Source organism: Pipistrellus kuhlii, unplaced genomic scaffold, assembly GCF_014108245.1.
Source record: "Pipistrellus kuhlii isolate mPipKuh1 unplaced genomic scaffold, mPipKuh1.p scaffold_m20_p_1, whole genome shotgun sequence".
NCBI classification, from domain to species: Eukaryota; Metazoa; Chordata; class Mammalia; order Chiroptera; family Vespertilionidae; genus Pipistrellus; species Pipistrellus kuhlii.
Genome location: NW_023425404.1, coordinates 19,755,662 through 19,778,584, shown reverse-complemented (window position 1 = coordinate 19,778,584; position 22,923 = coordinate 19,755,662). Strand labels below are relative to the sequence as shown.

Below are 22,923 nucleotides of genomic sequence, written 5' to 3'. Positions count from 1 at the left end.
TCGCTGGGTTTGTGTTTTGATGTGATGATCTGTGCCTATCATGGCATGTATTGTTATTGGACAGTTACTTCCTGTTCTTGGTTAAGACATCAGAGGCATCAGTGTATTTCATATGGTATCTTTCGTCTCTGTCTCCCCCTCACACCTGGTTTCTTTTGCACCCAGAATGGAGTCTCTGGAGACTGCGCTGCAGCTCGTGGTGCCCGTGGAGAAGGCATCACTCCTTCTCTGTGGCTCAGACCTGCTCCTCCTGCATGATGTGGCCGTTGCAGACTTTCACTTCACCGATGCCGATGGCATTTATCAAAACCTGAAGGTACACACCGGTTCTCACAGGATAGTCATAGAATAATCGGTTCCTCGGAGATTTGCTTATGCATGTTTATGCATCAATGATATGTATTTAGAATATAAGCTATGACAGAAAAATCTTTAATAACTTATACTTGTTATTTATTTTTCAACTCTTTAATTCCTTTCAAATTTGGAAGTACTATGGAGTAACAAGATATTTTCTTTGAATTCAAAATGAAGGATTCCTTATGAATGCCCTCTCCAGTTACTAAAACCTTAAGTATCATGCTAGACTCATATGCATATATCAGCATATCCCACAGTTTACTTATTCCAGATCCCATCATCAATACAAAATAGAGAGGTTTTGACTTCAGATATAAACAGATGTCTCAACAGTTTTAACCTGTGATTATTTTCATTGAAGCAATATATATATTGCTTTTGGGGATAGAAACATCAGGAAGGGTATCAGATGGTAAAGCCTCTGGGCCGTTTGGTCATTTGTAAAAAACGTTGAAACTGTCAGCCATGGTTAAACTGAGAAGCAGTTTTCTAGATCAAACCTAGTTACGTAATTTGAGGTCGGTTTCTGCCCTGCAGCCGTTCTTTTTTCTACCTCAGCCTTTTCACCTCTTCTTACCTTAATTCTAGGATATCCAAGATTCCATAGCAAAACAGATAGACATTTGTAATAATTTGGAGCAGCTGGGCAACTCTGCATTAAAGGACTTACACCCGCTTGACTTACGTGCAACACAGACCATTATCCTGAAACACAGATCGCAGCTTGAGGAGACGAGCCACAGGATCCAGAGGAGCAGAGACGCCCTCAGGGCCCTGGAGGACTTTTTGGCTTCTCTGAAAACAGCTGCGCTCCCCGGTGGGCTGGCCACAGACCCTTCAGCCTCAGGTGCACAGGCAGCACCAGAAGGTACTTTGACAGTAAAAAATAAAGAGGGAGACATTTATCTGATAAAAGAGAAGGCCAAGCATTTGGATAAACGTTTGAAGATGCTTGATATAAGCTTTAAAGATGCTGAACGGGGGGAAGACACATCCTGTGAGAAACTGCTCAGTGCTCTGGCCATACCCTTATTTGAGACCTGTGGCTCTGACGGACAGGAGGAACTCACAGAAGAAAACAAGTTACTAGACACTTGTATTTTCAAAAATAACGAACTCCTGAGAAGTATTCTTGAGGTGCAGAATCAAATCAGTAAAATTGGTCTTAAGGATCCGACGGTACCAGCTGTCAAACAACGGTAAGTGTTGTTGCCATCAGTTTCTCCCCAAGGTGACACTTTCCTATATTTTCAAATAACTATTAGGTGAAACGAATACTCCCCGTCTATTTATGTCCCGTCCCACTCTAGGCAGCGCTCAGCCTTCTTTTCTGTAGACCTTTCCAGGCAAACTTTCTTCCTGTTGACATTGTGTCTTTACAAAGTGTTCTGTAATTCTTTTCTTTGTGAAGTTTTCATTCTCACGGACAAAGGAGTGGATAAAGTACACATGTTGCTGCAGAGTCGCTCTAGTGCAGTGTATTCACTGTGTTCTCTCGATGGGGGAAGACTGGAACTCTACACATTTGGTCATAAAGAAAGAAGAAGTTGCCCTGACCAGTTTGGCTCAGTGGATAGAGTGTTGGCCTGCGGATTCAAGGGACCCAGGTTCAATTCTGGTCGAGGGCATGTACCTTGGTTGCAGGCACATACCCAGTGGGGAGTGTGCCAGCGGCGGCTGATCGATGTTTCTCTCCCATCGATGTTTCTGACGCTCTGTCTCTCTCCTTTCCTCTCTGTAAAACATCAATAAAATAAATTAAGAAAAAGAAAGAAGTAGTAGCCGATGCACATGCCACACCTTGTCCCTATAGAGCTCATTTATCTATTTTATTTTTTAATCCTTGCCCTAAGACATGCCTTTATTGATTTTAGGGAAATAGGAAGCAAGCTGATGAGAGAGAGAGAGAGAAACATCGATTGGTTGCATCCTGCATATCTGACTGGGAATCAAACTCTCAACCTGGGTATGTGCCCTGACTGGGAACCAAACCGAGATCCACTGAGCCACACTGTCCAGGGTGCTCATAGAGCTTATTATCTAGAAGGAGGAGTGAGATATCAGTATATTGATGCTGAGATAAGCTGTGGAGAAAAATTAAGCAAAGAAGGACAAGAGGGTTGCAATTCAACTAAGGTCATTAATGATGTTTTACTAGAAAGTGACCTTTGAGTAAGTAACATGGGATGAGAGCTAGCTAAGTGACCTGAGGGAAGAACCTTCTAGAGGGAGGGAGCAGTGGGTACAAAGTCCAGATATGAGAGTAGGCCTGGCATGTCTGTGGAGAGGCTCGGAGTTGAGGTCAGCAGTGCAGTGCAGAGATTTGAAAGGGTGTCAGGGAGATACTTGATGGGATGGGGCTTACCTCATGAAAGGACTGTGATTACTTTGCCTTTTTCTTTTAAAGTCTTCTGTGTGTGTGTGTGTGTGTGTGTGTGTGTGTGTGTGTTGATTTCAGAAAGAGGTAAGGGAGAGAGAGAAAGAGAAACATCAATGGCATGAGAAAATAATTGATTGGCTGCCTCCTACTGAGGATCGAGTCCACAACCCAGGCATGTACCCTGACCAGGAGCAACCGTGACCTCCTACTCAATCACTGAACCATACCAGCCCGGCTTGGCTTTATCTTTGAGTGGCACTGAGGAGTCATTGGAGGGTGCTGAGCAGAGGGAAATGAATTGGTGTTGTTGTAACTGATTCTCTCTGGCTGGTGTGTTTAGTATAAACTAGAAGTTAAGGGAAGACACAGGAAGTCCAGTTTGATTTGGTTCAGTAATCCATCCAGGTGAGGGATGATGGTGATGTGGACCAGTGGTGAAATGATGAAAAGTTTTAAGATTTCTGGATATTCCTTGAAGGTAGAATCTACACAGTTTGTTGAACATGGGGTGTAAAAGAAAGATTGAGGGTACCATTAACTGAAGTGACCAAGATTGAAATTGTCAGGTAGTGAATGAAAGATCAGGTGTGCTCAGTTTTAGACATGATAGGTTCAAAATACTTGTTTGACTTTCACGTATGGATATCAGTAAGACTCTTGAAAATAGATGGCATCAGGAGTTGGGAGAGAGGTCAGGGTTACAGGTATGCAGTTGAGAGTGACTAGCATTTTGGAATGCTATTTTTAAAGCCATGAGTAGCAGAGTGAGTTGTTAGGGGTGGGAAACCTTTTTTCTGCCAAGGGCCGTTTGGATATTTATAACATCATTTGTGGGCCATACAAATTTATCAACTTAAAAATTAAGTTATATTTGTTCAAGCATTTAATGAACTCACCCCTGATGCCTTGGCAGGGCCAGACCAAGTGATATCGAGGGCCTTCGATGGCCTGCGAGCTGGACACTTCCCACCCTTGATTTAAATAGACAAGAGGAGAGGTCAGTGTTGTACATTGGGGGAGGGGACCGTGGGCGGTGAGGAGGAACAAGGCAGAGATGCTGAGGCGTGGTCCGGGGAGTGGAAGGAAAAATCAAGAGAGGCCTGGGAGCCACGTGAGGACTTTCAGGGACGAGGATGTAAGCACCTGTGCCAGATGCTGCTGACGAGTGAGGGCCGGTGGGGACTTGAGGGGAGCATGAGTTCAGGTGGATCCTGGGGGTCTCGTCGTGCTGTTTTGGGAGGAGCTGGGGGGAATGAAAGCCTTATGGGAGTGGACGCGAGAGAAACTGGAAAAGAGCAAGTAGAGACAGTGACTATCTGATAAAAACCATTTAGACCCTGGTGAGTGGCATTAATTGCTCCAGGATCAGCTTGCAGCTTAATACTCTTAGCTCAAATGACTCTTTTTTCTTGATAGGGGAGAGCTTGTTGTACACAGGGTGGACATACAAGTTTTCCCTTCCTCCTCGAACCCTCCACCCCCTTCCTTAGCAGCCTTGTAGTGCTTTACTTTTTATCGCTTCTCTCTTCACCAGGCTCTCTTTCCCATTCATTTTGCACATCTACTCTTTCTCTTTTTCCTCACATGCATATACACACCCTTTGTGTGTTCATCACAGAAAAATGTTACTGTTTTTGGTTTTCTATATTTATTTTAATAAAACCCCATATTAGCATAGTGGGAATGCAGAGAGCCTTCTGAACTCTGCAATAGCAATTTTTAATGTGTCATTTTTGTCTTCATAAACCTCTGGAGGATAAATCAAAGGTGGTGTGCTCCCCCTATTACCCTCATTTGTATCCTGTCAAATGGGCTGATGATTGGCTATCAATCTCTTCTCTTTCATAATCAAGAAAAAAGGCGTTAATCAGACTGGATAAGGTCCTAGATGACTATGAAAAAGAGAAGAAACACTTGCAGGAAATGGCGAGTTCTCTCCCACAATTCAAAGACGGCAGAGAAAAAGCTCTGAACCAGCAGTGCCGGAACACAGCGCTTCTGTGGGAGAGCACCAAAGGCTCCATCACCGAGAGGTAAGGACAGCGTCCCTCCCGCCTCTGCCGGGTGCTCTGTGGCACCGTTACAACACGTTCCCAGCGCCCAGCGCAGGGCACACAGGCGGAGGGCACACAGTGGAGGGCACACAGGCGCAGGGCACACAGGCGGAGGGCACACAGTGGAGGGCACACAGTGGAGGGCACACAGGCGGAGGGTACACAGGCGCAGGGCACACAGGCGCAGGGCACAAAGGCGGAGGGCACACAGGCGTTCCGCGCTGGACGCTCACTGGGCCAATGTCTGGGCAGCCCTGGAATCACAGGTTGTGGCTTGAATGAATTGAGCAGGCTATCTAAGGAAGGCTAACAAACACACAGTCTATTCATTACCCTCCCCTCCCCTGAGTTTGTTTTCTGTTGCTGCTGTAACCGGTTATATTGGATTTAGTGGCTGAAACATGTCATGAGCTTTTATTACATTCTGAAGGTCAGAAATCTCCAAATCAAGCTTTGTTTCTTTTGGAAACTTCAGGAGTGAATCCTTATAATGACTAATATGGTCATTATATTTTATTTTTAAAATATTATTATTATTATTATTATTATGTCTTTTGGAGGCTTCCTCCTATAATCCTTATTTCCATCTTTAAAGCCAGCAGCTTGGCATCTTCTAATCTCGGTATCTCTCTCTCTTCTTCTCCCTCTCCTCGGCCCTCCCTCGTCTCAATGGAAAAGATATCCTTGGATGAGAATGGAAAAAAATAGGTATTGCTGCTGTCAGTCCCTGGGTGGCTCGGCTCTCTGCTGACTCCTCTTAACTCTGCTCTCAGTGGTCCTTTCACCACCGGACACCAGTCGAGTGCACTTTCTGTGCTTTCCTTCCGGGACTGAGTGTGTAGTAGTCAAGATGAAGCCTCTCCGTGGTACTGGATCTCGTCTATCCTTCAGTTTTACAGAGGAAGGAATTGAGGTTCTGAGATCTAAAGTAACTTACCTAAGGTCATACATCTAATTAGTTCCCAGCATAACGAGAAACCAGGTGTCCTAACTGCCACATTGTCTGTACCACACTTTTTTAAATGGGCTAAATCTGGAACGAGTTACGTAGACATAAACAACCTGTGCCTTGCTGAATCAGTATTGAAATCTCCAAGAATAATTCTAGGGAGGCACAGTTTCTCAAGATGATTTTTCTTTAAGGATGAAATTGAGATGCCAATTCCTCAAGGAATTTAGGTTTCTTCCTGAAGTAACCTAAATTTACATCTAGGGACTTCTTCATATCGATCGGGTGGAAATACGAGTCCCTGGCTGTTTTTACCATCCTCTTGGTATGGCACGTATGTGCCGTCATTTTTGGTTCAATTGTTAAAGCTATTATAAACCATGTCAAGAAGAAAAATCCTAAAAAAAAAGAAAAAGAAAAAAATCCTTCTGTAACTTATTGGTCATTATAAGGATAGTGAGAGAGAGAAAGAACGGTCAGACGCTCAGCTGTTTTACATTTTCCCTTTTTGATAGCCTGGACCAGTGTGAACGCGTCTTGGAGCTCTTAAAACAATATCAGAATTTTAAAAGCGTCCTGACAACTTTGATTCAAAAAGAAGAGAATGTCATCTCCCTCCAGGCTTCGTACATGGGGAAGGACAACCTGCGGAAAAGGATAGCAGAGGTGAGTCCAAGCGCCTAATGAAAAACCCGAGGCCTTGCTCACCAGCCTGGCGATAAAGAGGACAGTGATAAACAGAGTCTTTTTCAAAACTTGGTTTTAAAGAAGTTACTAGTGACTGTTTTTTTAATTTATATTTTATTGATTTTTTTACAGAGAGGAAGGGAAAGGGATAGAGAGTTAGAAACATTGATGAGAGAGAAACATCGATCAGCTGCCTCCTGCACACCCCCTACTGGGGATGTGCCCACAACCAAGGTACATGCCCTTGATTGGAATTGAACCTGGGACCCTTTAGTCCAGGCCGATGTTCTATCCACTGAGCCAAACCAGTTAGACCTAGTGACTGTTTTTTTTCGGTTGTTTTTTGTGGTGTGTTTTTTTTTTTTTACCAAATAGCTAAGAATTTATTGAGTATGTCAGCAGAGTTAAAAAAAAAAATCACCCCCAGGTTGAGGCTGGGCCGCCTCTGTCTGGGTTTGGCGCTGGCGGTGTGGCTGTGTTGGAGTCTGGGGGGTGGTAACAGTCCGAGTAAGCACTGACCTTCTGTCTCAAGCAACCTGACACTTCATTGCCGTTTTGAGAGAATGACGACAGTGGGCCAATCCCCTGAGGTTAATGGTCAGAGGGGAAAATTACCTTTTTACTTACTTGCTTTCAACAAAGGTGCGGTTGTTGTGCCTGTGTTCATAGCCTCTCCAAGCACAACTTCTTATTCTAAGGAGAATGAACATTTTTGGACACTAGGTGTCATTCTCTTCTATGATTTTATGTGGTTATCCATCAGAGTGGCAGAAAGGGAGGCGGCGATTACACTATCCCGTTTGCTTATTCACCAGCACGTTGCTTTTCCTGCTGGCTTTTGAGCACGATGCTAACGTGAGATCAGAGAGTCCAAAGCACGTGCTGCTCGGTCCAGCTGGGTGTTAGAAAGCAGTGCTGTTAAACTTCCCCCCTTGCTGAGAGCAACCTCAGTAGAAGCTTACATGGACGATTTATTCTTTATCTGGAACCCCTGTCCCTGAAGCTGCGGTGGCTCTCGGGGTGCAGGCACATGGCCAGGGCCAGGCCCGAGGAGTAGCCCCTGTCAGGGACCCATTTTCTCAGACTCAGTTTCTTGAGGCTGACCAGTCAGAAAGGGTCTTGTTTAGATGGAAACCAGTTGTCCAATGGTGACGGTGTGACTGGTTTTCCATGAGGGAGGCCTCCAACACCATGTGTGGATAGTTAGTTGGAGTTTCTCTCTAGCAACCTGTCCAGCAGAGCAGCTTCTGGGTGTGGTGGTCTCGGAGTCTAGGAGGCTCCCGTCCTTATCCCCCAAGGCTGCTGTGGTTTCCTCGGTTCTCAGAGAATCCGGCACAATCAGCCGTGCAAGGTCCCCTCACCCGTGTGTCCCAGTTCACGTAACGACTCTTCTATGTGCCCCTGACAACAGTTTCCTGTTGGGCGCTCTTATTTTAGACTCAAGGTCTCAGCCTTAGTCACTGTCTTGTCCCCTAAGTCCCTGTCTTGTATACTGACCAGACGTATCTAGCCCCTCTTGCTTGCAGCTGTTCTTGGTTTGTGCTAATCCTCCTCAGTCCTCGCATCCTACCTTTGTCCTGTTACGTTGGATCCTGTTACCTGCAAAAAAGCTCTGTCTGTCCTATTTGGTGAGATATGATAGCATCAGTAGAGTACCTAGCAGCATGCCTGGGACTGAACCTCTTAATGGCATCAGTCATGATGCCACTGTGTCTGTGGTTGTGGGGGAAGAAAAAAACTCTTTTCTCTCCTCAAGTTTCTTTTTCGGCTGGTCTAATAGTCGAACCGACATGAGACACATGAGCAAGAGAAAAGAACAAATGTAATACATCTGTTTGGGAACCCGGCCTACATGAGAGAGTCAGCGACCCCATATGCACCAGAGGTTCAGAGACAAGAAGGGAACTGGGTGTATAGGACATTCATAGCTAGGGGTGGGGTGAGGTGCCTTGGGGGCCTCAAAGGGTGATACACAGAGCAGATGTTCAGTAACCAGAAGTTTACCCTGCCCTATAGATATCTAGGTCAAAAGAGGTTGTCTCTGATCATCTCTTTAATTCAAGTTCATATAGGCAGTTATTGGATGGACAGGAATTTTTCTTGAGTCTCTCTGCTGAAGTTGACTTTAGCTCAAATAATCTATGGGCCACAGAGGCACATTTTGGGGTAACTTGGCCTTTGGCCTATCTGCAGCTCTAAATGTTCTCGTTTCTCAGTTGTGTGAACATTCTTCCCGAACCCATAACTGTGTAACCAACCCTGTAATTTCCACCAGGAAAAATTCCTTCCGTCACCTTCAGGCAGGTGGCCCCTCTCCTGAATGACGCTCAGTGGGAATCTAAGTCCAGGTATGGGCCCTTCTGCCATCCTTAGTGCCTCTATGGCTGTTATCTCGGTCTGTTTGGGCTGCTGTCACAAAAATACCACAGTTGGGGTGGCTTAGAGACAATGGAAATTTATTTCTTACAGTTTTGGAGACAGTTCTCACAATTTATGACATTTTGCTGTTGACCCCCTTCCCCAAATCTGTGTTCTTACATGCAAAGTATATTCATTTCATCCCATCAGCCCACATAGTCTTAATTTGCTCCAGCATCAACTCTAAAATCTAAGTCCAAAGTCTCATCTGCATATCATCTAAATCAGATGTGGGTGAGACTCAAGGCACGTTTCATCCTGAGGGAAATTTTTTCTCTAGCAGCTAACCACGTTTCATCCTGAGGGAAATTTTTTCTCTAGCAGCTAACCCATGAACCAAACAGATTATATACTTTCAAAATGCAGTGGTGGGACAGGTAGATATATCCATTCCAAAAGGGAGACATGGGAAAGAAGAAAGAAGTAAGACCAAAACCTAACAAGGCAAACAACATTAAACCGAAAGGCTTCAGAGAAATCCTCTTGGGCCTGCTGCTCTGCCTCCAAGCCCACTGGATGGCCACATCAGCCCCCGGACGGCCCTCCCTTTCCCACCGGCTCTCCACAGGAGCCTCTGCAGCTCTCCTGGGCTAGGATCCTACACCTTCAGCGCCCCTGGCCTGAGGTCACACACTGTGGCTGTCTTTCCTTCACACGGTGGCCAGGATAACTCTCTGGAGTCTCTTTTATTAGGGCACTAATCCTCTTCGTGAGAACGCCACCCTCATGGCCTAATTACTTCCAAAGGCTTCATCTCCTAAGACTATTACATTGGGGATTAGGATAAGAGCTTTTTAGAGCTTCTTATTAAATAACATAAAAACTATATGGCTAATTAATGAACGGTAGAATTATTACTTAAGTCCACATCTGTTTGACTGCAAAGACGTGTTTCAATCATCCCAATAGTGTCTTTCTCGAAAACATACTTGAAGTATGTGTATGACAGAAGTAAAAATTGGTTAACTTTGCTTCATCTGTACCCCTTCTCAACAAAAGGTTGTTTTAAAATTAATAAAATAAGCCAAAACCGGTTTGGCTCAATGGATAGAGCGTCGGCTTGGGGACTGAAAGGTCACGGGTTCGATTCAGGTCAAGGGCATGTACCTTGGTTGCGGGCACATCTCCAGTAGGGGGTGTGCAAGAGGCAGCTGATCGATGACTCTCTCTCATCGATGTTTCTAACTCTCTATCTCTCTCCCTTCCTCTCTGTACAAAATCAATAAAATATATTTAAAAAAATAAAATTAATAAAATAACTAATTTTTAAATATCAAAGTCCAGGCATTAAAAAAATTTGTTATGCTGAGAATCTTACATCTAACATGGTGTCTAGATGTAATTTGTATATTTGCTGAAATAACGTATTATTTAGCATGGAAGACATAGAAGTTCTGGTACACTGGTGTTTAGTTTTGTTCTCAGACACGTTTTCAAATGACCGGATAAAAGCAAATTGTAGTGCTACTGATCGTTAACACAACTTTCGGTCAGTTTTGTGATGACCTGGGTACTGTCTTCAGAAACAGTCCATTTCTGTGGCATGCATTGTCATGATGCTCAGTGGCTGAAAATGATACCACTGAGAACTTTTGTCCTCCAAAGCTATAGAAACCTGGATGTTTATCTAGGACGTGGTACCAAGTTTCTACTCTCTTTAATGAAAGAGTGTGAGAGTAAGACTAGCAAGCTAAACTGTCAGGGGACTATTAAAGTTTGGGAAATGTCAGAGGGGACCTAGCTTTCTTTCTCTCCCCCTCCCATTCATCACAGAACAAAACCTGCAGTTCCTGTCAGTGCAAAAGTACCCTCTCCTGCTGTCTCTTCTCTTTACCTGCCTGTGTCAATTTAACAACAAAGTTCTCTGAATGTGATGAAAATTAGGATGAGTACATCCATCCTAATTTAATACTTTACATGTGTTTTTATTGACGTTTTGAAAGAGAGAGGAAGAGAGAGGGGGGAAAGAGAGAGAGAAACATCAACATGAGGAAGAGACACATTGATTGTTGCCTCTGATATGCACCACCACCAGGCATCAAACCCACACACAACCTGGGCATGCGCCCTGACCAGGAATTGAACTGGCGACCTTTTGATTTATGGGATGATGCTGAACCAACTGAGCCACATTGGCCAGTGTGTGTGTGTGTGTGTGTGTGTGTATGTTTTTTTTATTTAACTGAACAAACCTTCAGTTAAGGCAGGGAGTGTGCCACCAGGTTGTTCCTTAGGAGCTGATGTCCACAGCCACCCTTCCTTCTTAAACTCACCACTTCCCAGTCTCCTTAAATTAGTTTTGTGTATGATGTGCAGGGGTTTTAATTGTACTTAGTGGGAAGAATAGGGAAAAGTATGTCTACTCCATATTCCCAGAAATGGAAGTCTTTATAGGGTGTGTACTTTTTAGATTTTTGTTCATGAGAAATCTATTTCTCAATTTTATCTAGTTATTAAAAATGTTGGTGTAAGATTCGTAAATTGAGTGAAACAGTAAGAATACATTAATCAACACTCAAATTTCATTTTAAAGATCATCACCTTTTCATAAAAAAGTGTCTCAGCTTCTGTGTTAGAAATGAAGTTGGAGTTAGAATCATAAAAGATTAAACTGGAAGTTATATTAAAGATCTTTTAGAGTTCTGTGTATTTTATTCAGATGAGAACATTTTTTCTTCAACCATATAAAGATGATTTCTATTGATGGAATCTATACCCAGTTTTCTTTACCATTGCATGGATATGCTTCTTTTTTGGTATAATAATATTTCTCATAGATAAAAAAACACACACATATGATTTTAGATCATATTCCATCATGCAGAGTAGGAAGAAAGTTGGGTGTAAAATTATTGTTAAATCAGATGGTTAGGATTGTAAACACTTTTCATTGAAAAAGTGGGACAATAAAAACTAATAATGAAATCACGTTTCTTACCAGTTCATCTATGTCAATAGATCAAAACATGTTTTATAAATTTTTTACAGATTGAAATTGTCAAAGAAGAATTTAATGAACATTCAGAAGTTGTTGACAAGATTAACCAGATCTGCAAAAATCTACAATTTCATCTAAATAAAATGAGAACCTTTGAAGAGCCTCCTTTTGAAAAAGAGGCTAACGTTATTGTGGACAGGTGGCTTGATGTAAGTGATAATTTAATTGACTAGAAATTCTGTTCTGTAGCAATTATATTGACGTTTTCTGTTGTATCTTTTACTGTGTTTGATCTGATAACAAAATTCAAAAATACTCATGGTAAAAATGTCCAAATAATATAAAGTTTGTGACTTAGGAATTATCTTAACATCCAGAGTTTTTGGCAGTGCTAACAAATGGGTCTATAAGTTACTGTCTACAGGTGGTCCTCGGGTTATGTTGGACTCGACAAATGTCGTTTTGTGGTTACATTGCCATCTCCCATTTATTTATTTAAAAAAAAAAAAGTGTCCGTCATTTTGACATATGTACATATGTGCCTTATGTTTTTAATTATTTATTTACCACAAATAAAGGTTAGAAATTTTTACCTTTCGTTTAAGTTTTTTTTTTTTTTACTGTTTCACTTGATTACTGCTGTGTCTGTGCTCCACGTGAGTGACGTAGGTGCTTATGTAGGTGGGTTCCGACTTATGGCGAAAATTGCGTTAGCACCGTAGGAACGGATATCTGACGTATCCCGAGGACCTAGTATAAAAATCCAAGCTCAACATATTTAAAATAAACTAGTAATTATGTTCCTCGTTCATGAAAGATATTGATGTTCAACTATGTATTTATTTAACACATTTTTAGTTGAGAACTAATGATATCTTTTACGAATTACAAATTAAGAATTTGTGTTATATTTTTATCTGGGTTTTTAAAAGCAACTTTTATTTATTATGGTTTAGAAATTGGGAAGAATATTGCTTTCGTTGCGTATAACCTGCAGCACATCAACTAAGAGATTTTTTTGTAGAAAAGAGAAGTACATGATATGTTAAAGCTAATTTTTTTTTGTTGGCTAATAAAGCAAAATAGCCAGTAAAGGTAAACTAAATTTTTATTTAAAAGTAGTGTTTGACTGAAACAATGGTTTTCATACTTTTTCCTACTAAATGTGTTATTTCTATACGTTAATAATTAATGTAGATAAATGAGAAGACAGAAGACTACTATGAAAATCTGGGTCGAGCTCTTGCTTTATGGGACAAACTTTTTAGCTTAAAAGATGTCATTGATGAGTGGACTGAAAAGGTTCTTCGGAAAATGGAATTACATCAACTCACTGAAGTGGAAAGAGATATGCTGACGGTAATTGAACAGAGAAAGAACACGGCTGCTCTTTTTTTTTTTTTTTACACTGTTGACATTTTAATAATGAGTTTGCTTTCTTTAAGCTGGGTAGAAAAGTCATGAAGAAATCTTTTATTTCTTTAATTATTTCTTGAGTCGGACCTGAACTGTGTTGTTTCCTTTATGATATCTGGGAAGATGTTAGCAAATAATATTAATCTGGGGTTCACAGATTCCTGGATCAAATGAACTTATGTGGGAGAAATTGACCTTACATGGGAAACATTCATTTATTTTCATGAGTGTCTAACTAAAAATGTAATATTTGTTCCAATTGTAAGTATAGTCAGAACATAGTAGGATGAACTTGCATGTGACATTGTTATTAACAAAATCATACATATTTTAATTATCTCCCATTATCTCATCCATGAAGGCACTTGGGTTTGTAACTCCCAGGACTCTGTCAAAAACCAAGTGACTAGGGGCAATCCAGTACATTTTCTGTATATTAACAAGAGCAGTCATGGGCGCCAGAAAATAAGGTGTACAATAAAAATATTTTTATTGCAATTATGTGTTTTAGGCAGAGTTACAAGTTCACGAACAGAAACCTTCAGAATTTTCTAAAAGAGTGGCTAAAATACAGTTTCTGCTTCAAAGCAGTGAAATACCTCTGGAATTGCAGGTAAGGGATTTTTATTTAAAAGTCGCAATGAGGGTACTCTAAAGCGATGTTCACACACCAGAGTTCTAATCTTAAACCTAAAATAAAGTTAGGGTCATTATTTAATTCACCTTTATTTGATTCCTCTATTAAATCGAACCAAATTTTTAATGGTCAGCCTAGTTTACCTTTGTTCTATGAATAATATTGTAGGTTGCATTCTTTATTTTTTATTTTTTATTGATTATGATCTCACATAATTGTCCTTATTCCTCCATTCCCATCCCAAACCCCTCCCTAGATATGCCCCCTTCCCAACCCCCATTGTCCATGGCCATTGGCTAGGCCCATATGTATGCACACAAGTCCTTTGGTTGATCTCTTCCCCTTACCCCCATCCACCCTTACTTTCCCTTTGAGGTTTGAGAGTCTGATCGCTGGTTCTCTTATCCTTATTTCACAGGCCTCTTGTGTAGAGGGAGAGGTATCATGGCGTGTCTCTGTCAAGTAACATGGGTTTCCTCAGGAGTTGTCATGGATGCAGGAAGGAAAATAGGCTCCAGTGACTAAGTTTCTAGAAGGAGAATCAGGGGTTTTGCCTCAAGTGTGAATTCTGTTGTGCAAAGAGACTTGTTACAGTTTTCTGTAGATCGAGGTGCACGGTGGCGGAGTGGGAATACTCACATGGCTGAGCATGAGTCACACTTTCTGGGTGAGGTCCAGGTGCCACCACTCATTAGCCGTCAGATCTTGAGCAACCAACCTACTTTGCCTTCTCACGCCTGTATTTTTGTGCGTGCGTGCGTGCGTTTCGTGTTTACCACGATGCTGTGTACACAATGAATACTCAACAGATGCTGGCTATGTAATTTTTACTATATGTTTTTACATGTTTTTCAAAAGAAATAATCCCTCTGTTGATAGGCTAGATAAAACTGGTTTTGGGGGAAGGATTCACACTAGTCTCATAAAAAGTCAGAAATTCAAGTTCAGTTCTCATAATAATCTTTTCTTTATAACAGGGGTGGGGAACCTCTCTCTGCCAAGGGCCATTTGGGTATTTGTAACATCATTCACTTAATATAATATAATCCACGTATATAAATTTGTATTGCTTTGAAGAAAACTAGGTTTATTGAATTTCGAGTCACGCCCGCGGTTGCCTTGGCAGGGCCGGACCAAATGATTTCCTGGCTTTAAAAGGCCCACAGGCCGGATGTCCCCACTCCTGCTCTAAGGGCGCCATTCGAATGGTCATATCAGTGATGGAGGACAAGGGAGAATTATAAGGAGAGAAGTGTTTATTCCACAGCGAAATGAAGCAATCTCAACTCGCTTCCTAGCAGTGTGCTTTGTCTTAAAATCTAGTTCAGTTAAAATCTGTAACCATACTTCCTGTGTTTCATGATTTCAGGTCATGGAGTCTTCTATTTTGAACAAGATAGAACATGTGAAAATGCTCTTAGCAGGAGAATCCAGCTGCTCTGCCCTCAGTGGGAACACAGCTGAGCTAAGGGAGGACCTCGACCAGGCCAAGACCCAGATCGGGATGACTGAGTCCCTCTTGAAAGCCCTGTCTCCATCTGACAGCTTGGAGATCTTTACGAAACTGGAGGTACCTCCTTCCCAGCTGCTTCCCTTCCGCGGCTCAGATTTACCTTCACACTTTTTTCTGACAGTCTGGCCTCTCGAGGTTAATAAAAATAGTTAATAAAAAATGCAAGCTCGGGGGAAAATCTCAGAAAAACAATTTGTGTATATTTGGCAGTTTCACTTTTGACTTGCTCTGTGGACAGTAATTATTTTATATTAAATTGCAGTGCTTTTATACATTTATGGGCTAAGAGAAAGCAGATCCACCCAATAGAAAATTACCTATTTCTATAAAAACAAATGGAGATTTAACATGCGTTGTGACTAAGGCCATTTTAAGACTTAAGGGTTGTTTGTTTGTTTGTGTACGTAGGAGATACAACAGCAAATTCTGCAGCAAAAGCAAAGCATGGTATCACTTGAGAATCAAATAGGTTGCCTGACTCCTGAACTCTCGGAATTAAAAAAGCAATATGAAAGTGTCAGTGACTTATTTAATACCAAAAAAAGTGTTTTGCAAGATCACTTCTCTAAGTTATTGAATGGTGAGTGCAATGTTTCCTCTACTGTGTTTCTGAGAATCTTGAAGTGTGAACAAGTACTGTGAACACAAAGATTAATCTAAGCTTCCCTTAGCGATGGTTGCACAGATTATATTTAAAGAAAAGTTAAATCTTTTTTGGGGAAGCACTCATTAATCTATGCATGTCATAAATAACATTCATTTCTTTCAAGTGCCAATATTTCCCCCCTGCAGATCAGTGCAAGAATTTTAATGACTGGTTCAGCAACATTAAAATGAATCTTGAAGAGTGTTTTGAATCATCAGACACAAAAAAGAGTATGGAACAAAAGCGACAAAAGCTTTCTGTAAGTCATATACATTTCAATCAAAACTCATTAAAAGTAAAATACTAGAGGCATAGAACTGTATTTAAGTAGATAGGATAATAATTACTTTGATTTATTAATTTGCTTAATAGAGATAATATTTCCAAATAACCTGGCTTTCCCCAAATATTTTGAAACTGTTTACTGGGTAATGGTGCAAGTGGTTGGAACAAGTTCTGTTTTCACATCTATTCTAAGAAGCTGTGTATCTAAGAGTTTGCTGGTGAACTCAGTTGTGTTAAAGTCATATTTGATAAAAAGTAAAAAATGTATCTCATTTGGATTTTGACATTCCTTTACTTTCCTGAAAGATATTTCTTCATTTTTTAAAGTCTTTCTAAACATATATTTCTTTCTTTTAAAAAAAAAATATATTTTATTGATTTTTTTACAGAGAGGAGGAGAGAGGGATAGAGAGCTAGAAACGTCGATGAGAGAGAAACATCGACCAGCTGCCTCTTGCACACCCCCTACCAGGGATGTGCCCACAACCAAGGGACATGCCCTTGACCGGAATCGAACCTGAGACCTTTCAGTCCGCAGACCGACGTTCTACCACTGAGCCAAACCGGTTTCGGCAACATATATTTCTTTTAAAAATTGCAGTTGAACTTTAATACATTGCTGGGAAGGGTATAGTGGAGGGTGGCCTGAAATGAATGGCAGAGTGCCTGCACATTTGAAATGCTGGTGGCACCCTTAACTCTGACCACCTCGGGAAATCATCTAGTGCTTTAGTTTTGAGAATAGCCCAGCCAGTGTTGCTCAGTGGTTGAGTGTCAGCCTATGAACCAGGAAGTCACGGTTCAGTTCCTGGTCAGGGCACATGCCTGGGCTTTGGGCACTATCCCCAACGTGGGGCTTGCAGGAGGTGGTTGATCAATGATTCTCTCGCATCATTGATGTTTCTAACTCTCTCCCCCTCTCCCTTCCTCTCTGAAATCAGTAAAAAATGTAGAAAACAAACGAAAAGAGAATAAGCCGTCCTCTCATCTTATTGATGGCATTTCATGTTCTCTGACCTATTGATTTGGTACCATTCTTCAATGATACTTTTTTCCTTTCTATTTTTTTTTTAGTTTAAAGTTCTGACTTTTCTTTTGCTTTTAACTTCACCCATTGTGTGAGCCTTAGCAAACTTTTTAGCACAAACATTGAAATAAAATTCTCATTCGGACAAAGTTAAATAGAAAAAAAAAGTCTGTGTGGTTTTACATATTGGTTACCAGAAAGGGATGAGTATTTAGGAGACAAGAAAAATGCAGCCTTTCCCGTCTCAACTCCTACTGACCTTCACAGCGGCACCTCGTTGTTCTGCTTGACTCCATCACCAGGAAGTCAGCTGTATACACACGTCGTAGGACTCATAGAAGTCGTCTTTCGGTCATTTGCCATTGACATTCGTTGTTTCTCCACAGGTCTTCCTTTGGATAGGATGTCAAGAAGGTGGCTGTGCATGTCCTGGCTTGGAAAGGGTCGTGGGGATGGCAGAGACCATCCTTAGGCTTGCCAGCAGGACATAATTGACTTTTGTCTTTTTTTTAAATAGGATTTCTTGACTCTTGAAGGACGAAGCAGTCAAGTACAGCAGGTGGAAACGGTAGTGAATCGTGTGAGGAAGCATCTGCCCAACGCACGAGTTAAGGAGCTCAACAGTTGGATTATACACCAAGAAATCGACTTAGAAAAAATGGAGTCCGTATGCCAGGTGCGAGCAAAGGAGCTCGATGACTGCTTGCAGCAGCTGCTGAGGTAGGAAATAGAGGTGACACCTAAACAGCATGTTCTCTATGGCACCTGTGTATGTACTCTGCCTCCGAACAGCTTGCATTGGGATATACAATACAATACACACAGATTTCACAAACAAAATGCGTGCTTTCAAATCTAAGTTTGGCTCTAGGAAAATGGAAGTTTAGAGAATTCTTCAAGTTATTTAATATGGCAAAAGTTTAGGGGAGAGTCTGAAAATCTTTTCTGTTTGTTTCCTGTTCTTTAGGATACATTTGTGTGGCTCACTGCCTTATAGAATCTCATTGTAATACAGGCTGTTACTATTCAGATTTTAATGTTACAGATTAAATCTTCTCCAAAGAATAACAAAACATATACTAAAACCTGGTTGGATCCCAAGATTCGTGTCAACCTTCTCTTCAGAGAAGCATTGGTTTGCTTATTTTATTTCTAACACATGTCATGTTCATTTAGACTCCAGGAAGACCACAGAGACCTGAGTAACTGGTTAACTAATCAAGAAGAGAAATGGAAAGAAATGGAGCAATCAGGAGAGAAAACGGAATTGTTTTGCCAAGCTCTAGCTAGAAAGAGGTATAACTGATCTTACATAAAATATATTTCCTGGGGATATGGTTTCTTACATGGTGTGTGGCTCCTATAAACTTTCAGTAACATTTGGAATTTACAGAGAACAATTTGAAACTGTGGCCCAGCTGAGCAACTCTCTGAAGGAATGTGGGCTTACTGAAGAAGAAGAAATAATACTGGAATCAACACATTTGATTGATAGATACCAGGCATTATTGAGACAAATCGAGGAAGAGGATAAGCTACCTCCTGCCGAGGACCAGAGCTTTAATGATCTTGCACAAGATGTAATTCATTGGATAACAGGGATTAAAGAGTCCCTTATGGTTTTGAATTCATCTGAAGGCCAAATGCCACTTGAGGAAACAATCCAAAAAATAAAGGTATACCCGTGGAAACTAAATTTCAGGGGGCAGAGTGAACTCTGATTTTGAAAAGATTTAGAGGCAAATGGCCAAGATTTGTTTCTTTTTTCTTTTCTTTTTAAAATGTATTTCACTGGGTTTTTACAGAGAGGAAGGGAGAGGGAAAGAGAGCTAGAAACATCGATGAAGAAGAAACACCAATCAGCTGCCTCCTGCACACCACCTATTGGGGATGTGCCCAAAACCAGGGTACATGCCCTTGACTGGAATCGAACCCGGAACCCTTGAGCCCGCAGGCCGATGATCCACCCACTGAGCCAAACCTGCCAGGGCCAAGATTTGTGTCTTAATGGAAAATAGAATTGCTGTGGAGGTTGAAGACAGTCAGGTGACGGACCTTACAACAGAGAAGGGCTGTGGTGGGCCTGAAATTATTTGAATGCAGAGGGAAGAGAGAAAGTGAGTTTCTCTTTGGGAGGGCAGTGCCCAAGTCTTGTCCATCTTCACTGTGCAGAGGAGTTGACGTGGAGACAGTGGCTGGAGCTGTGGCAGGTGGGAGTTTGCCGGCTGTAAATGGACACGTCAGTACAGCAGGGGTGCCAGCAATCTCCAGGACAGGGCTGGAGAGGAACTCCTTCAGAGTTGATGTGTATAGGTCTTAAAGGTTATTAGATCCTGGGCAGGTTGTGGAGGGCAAGAAATCTCACTCTCCCTTCAGCTCACTTTTTATTTAAAAAAAATATTTTGTTTATTTCGAAGAGGAAGGGAGAGGGAAAAAGAGATAGAAACATCAGGGATAAGAGAGAATCATTGATTGGCTGCCCCCTGCACGCCTCCCTCCTCGGGATTGAGCTTGAAACCTGCGCATGTGCCCTGACTGGGAATTGAAGTTGAACCGTGACCTCCTGGTTCATAGGTTGATGCTCAACCATTGAGCCACGCCTGCTGGGCCAGTTCCCTTTTTATCTAAGGGAGATTCAGTAAGTATTGCTAGTTTAAAATGCAGGAGACAGAAGGATGTGTGCTTAAAAGAAACTCTGGAGAATTGAAATCATGTTAAGCGGAGCAAGGTTAGAGGAAGGAGTGGTTAACAATAGCTGTAAGGGTTGGCGAGACTTAATGAAGTAATTGGAATCTTTTGGGATTATATCTAAAAAGTTTTCCAGAGAACATGAATCTGGAGTAGTTTCAACGGAGGAACTTCATAGCTCTGAGCAAAGTAGGGAAAGAGAAGAGCAGGGAATGGGAATGAGTTATGCAATGGAGAGACAGGAGGGACACTGCATTGTCCTGTGGGAAGCCATGTCTCATCCAGGGTGTATAAAAATGTCTCATTCAGCCGAAACTGGTTTGGCTCAGTGGATAGAGCGTCGGTCTGCAGACTGAAAGGTCCCAGGTTCGATTCCGGTCAAGGGCATATACATTGGTTGCGGGCACATCCCCAGTAGGAAGTGTGCAGGAGCAGCTGATCGATGTTTCTCTCTCATCGATGTTTTTAACTCTCTATCCCTCTCCCTTCCTCTCTGTAAAAAAAAAAACAAAACCAAAAAAAAAAAAAAACCCACAATAAAATATCTATATTTTTAAAAATGTCTCATTCAGGTGTTACCTACCTCTCCACCTATAAGTAATGGAGCAAACAGGAAGGTGGATTTTCAGGGTTTGGATTTTTGTTTTGTCTTTTTGCATATAACTTATTTAAAGGCAATTGAAAATCAAGAGGAAGTTGGGATTGCAATCAGATCAACCTGACCGATGTCTATGGAGAGCTAGTCCTTTTTTACATGAAGGAGTTCTTTGTCTTTTGGGCATATATAGAAATGAAAGGCTAATTTTGAAATCTAACCTGCAGTTAGAATATAATTTCAATGTAATTTTTATAAAGAAAAAGATATCCTCTATACTGTCCTTAAGTAATGCGAATGGGAATATAAAATCTTTTTAATTTAATTCAGGAAATCATTTTGCTGAAGCCTGAAGGGGACGCCAAAATACAGAGGGTCAGGAGTCAGGCTGCCAACAGCCAGGCTCCGCTGGATGCAGAGACCGTGGCTGATATCGACAGCCAGTGGGTCAGCACCCTCCAGCTAGCCAACACGTATCTAAGGTAAAGGACAGGCCTTCACCCCTCCCGTGGTGTTTGGTTGCACAGCGAAGCCATAACAAGTATGTTTTGACTGCCTCCTGGATTTGGATGTGGTATCTATTGGAGAGAGAGTCAGTAGGTCAGGGGCAGCCACAGTGTGAGAGGCGGAAACGAAGAGCAGTGGTTCTGTGGATCAGACAGGAAGCACACTGTCACAGCGCTGCGGCAGTGTTTGCTTCAGCTGCTGGGGTTCTTGGCAACAAATGATCATTACCGGTCATTGTACTTTTAAATCCACTTCTGCCCTGAAATTCCCTCTCGCCAGACAACCTCAGTGTCTGTATGGTGTTACGGTAGAAAAATCAATGCTTTTAAACATGTCTTCGGAGAGATTCTTACATGTGCAGATATTGGTAAAGGTCTGAAGTCATTGGACATTCTAGTAATTCCGGTGGAAACTCTTAATTCAGACCACATCTTAAATGATAATGTTTCATGGAAATGTGAATTTTGTATTTTTCAAAGAGACAATCAGATCAAAGCTAAATTCAGTATATAGAAAGAATAAACTAGTTGTTGGCCAATATACTGGATGCTTATTTTGTTTTACCAATATGAAAAAGAAAACCATAGGGTAATAGAGTTATATTTCAACATAATAAAAAGAAATAGTTTGAAATCCAAATTCTGAAGTGTTTGTTCTCAAGTTATGTAACAAAAAACAGTTTTTCATTAATACTGCAAGTAATTCCTGAGCTAACTTTAGTGCTATTTACATAGTTACACTGACAAAAAAAAGTCTGTAGGAATAATGCATGTTAGTGTTATTTTAATGTCTTCATTATAATGTGTATTGCATTATAATATGCAAAATGCCATTGCATTTGCTAAGTGTCATTTCCTTTGTAAAACACTTTTAAAAATGTAGCCATCAAGAAAAGCTTCTGCTGGAAGGAGAGAAGTATTTGGAAAGCAAGGAGGACCTGAGATTAGTGCTCACAGAACTGAAGAAGAAACAGGAAGCGGGCTTAGCTCTGCAGCACGGTTTGCAGGAGAAGAAAGCTCAGCTAAAAAATTACAAGAAATTCCTCCAGAAAGCACAAGATTTGACATCCTTGCTGAAGGAGCTAAAATCTCAAGGAAACTACCTCTTAGAATGCACTAAAAATCCCAACTTCAGTGAAGAGTCTTGGCTGGAAATAAAGCATCTACACGAAAGTCTTCTTCAACAACTACAGGTGAAGCGGGGGAAATGAAATTTTAAAGGACTGTTGTAATTATGTAAGATTTGTATACAGAACCTTGTTTTTTGTTGTTGTTGTTGTTCTTTTGGAAAGCCAAAAATCTTAAAAAAAAAATAGATTTTAGGGAAAGAGAGAGAGAGAGAGACTCTGAGAGAGAGGGGGGGGAACATGGATTTGCTATTCCATTTATTTGTGCATGCATTGGTTGACCAGAGATCAAATCTGCAACCTTGGCATATCAGAATGATGTTTTAAGCAACGGAGCCACCCGGCCAGGCCTCCGAAAGCTTTTGAAATTTAATTTGTCACTTTTAGATAAAAATGTTAATTCCTCAAGGATGAAGGAATCAAACCAGTCCGTTTTGCTAGAAGAATCCATCATGTGTTCATTGATGATGATGTTATTTCTCTCATTGAAATTCTCTTCAGGAATAGGAAGAGTTAAGATTTTTTAGGCATCACTATGAAGGTAGTTGTGTCAGTTATTCACATGTCATCCATCCATCCATCACTTATCATAATAGCTTGTGTTTATTATTCTATATAAACCATTTTATCAGTGTCCCTCCCTCGTGTTTTTCGTTTTCTACATGATCTGCAGTTAAGAGGTGAAATGTCAGCTTGC

At 41.3% G+C, this 22,923-nt stretch overlaps 1 protein-coding gene across 1 annotated transcript in view; it reads left to right on the top strand.

The window, feature by feature from the left end:
• Nucleotides 1–22,923, top strand: part of SYNE2 (spectrin repeat containing nuclear envelope protein 2) — a 304,600-nt gene that overhangs the window by 123,961 nt on the left and 157,716 nt on the right. Inside the window, exons 29-43 of the mRNA XM_045579886.1 lie at nucleotides 166–316; nucleotides 949–1,559; nucleotides 4,594–4,773; nucleotides 6,259–6,409; nucleotides 11,837–11,995; nucleotides 12,984–13,145; nucleotides 13,714–13,815; nucleotides 15,209–15,409; nucleotides 15,761–15,932; nucleotides 16,145–16,257; nucleotides 17,828–18,030; nucleotides 18,487–18,606; nucleotides 18,704–18,986; nucleotides 20,924–21,075; nucleotides 21,983–22,292. Coding sequence (XP_045435842.1) covers nucleotides 166–316; nucleotides 949–1,559; nucleotides 4,594–4,773; nucleotides 6,259–6,409; nucleotides 11,837–11,995; nucleotides 12,984–13,145; nucleotides 13,714–13,815; nucleotides 15,209–15,409; nucleotides 15,761–15,932; nucleotides 16,145–16,257; nucleotides 17,828–18,030; nucleotides 18,487–18,606; nucleotides 18,704–18,986; nucleotides 20,924–21,075; nucleotides 21,983–22,292 — 3,070 coding nt within the window. The remainder of the gene's footprint in view (nucleotides 1–165; nucleotides 317–948; nucleotides 1,560–4,593; nucleotides 4,774–6,258; nucleotides 6,410–11,836; nucleotides 11,996–12,983; nucleotides 13,146–13,713; nucleotides 13,816–15,208; nucleotides 15,410–15,760; nucleotides 15,933–16,144; nucleotides 16,258–17,827; nucleotides 18,031–18,486; nucleotides 18,607–18,703; nucleotides 18,987–20,923; nucleotides 21,076–21,982; nucleotides 22,293–22,923) is intronic.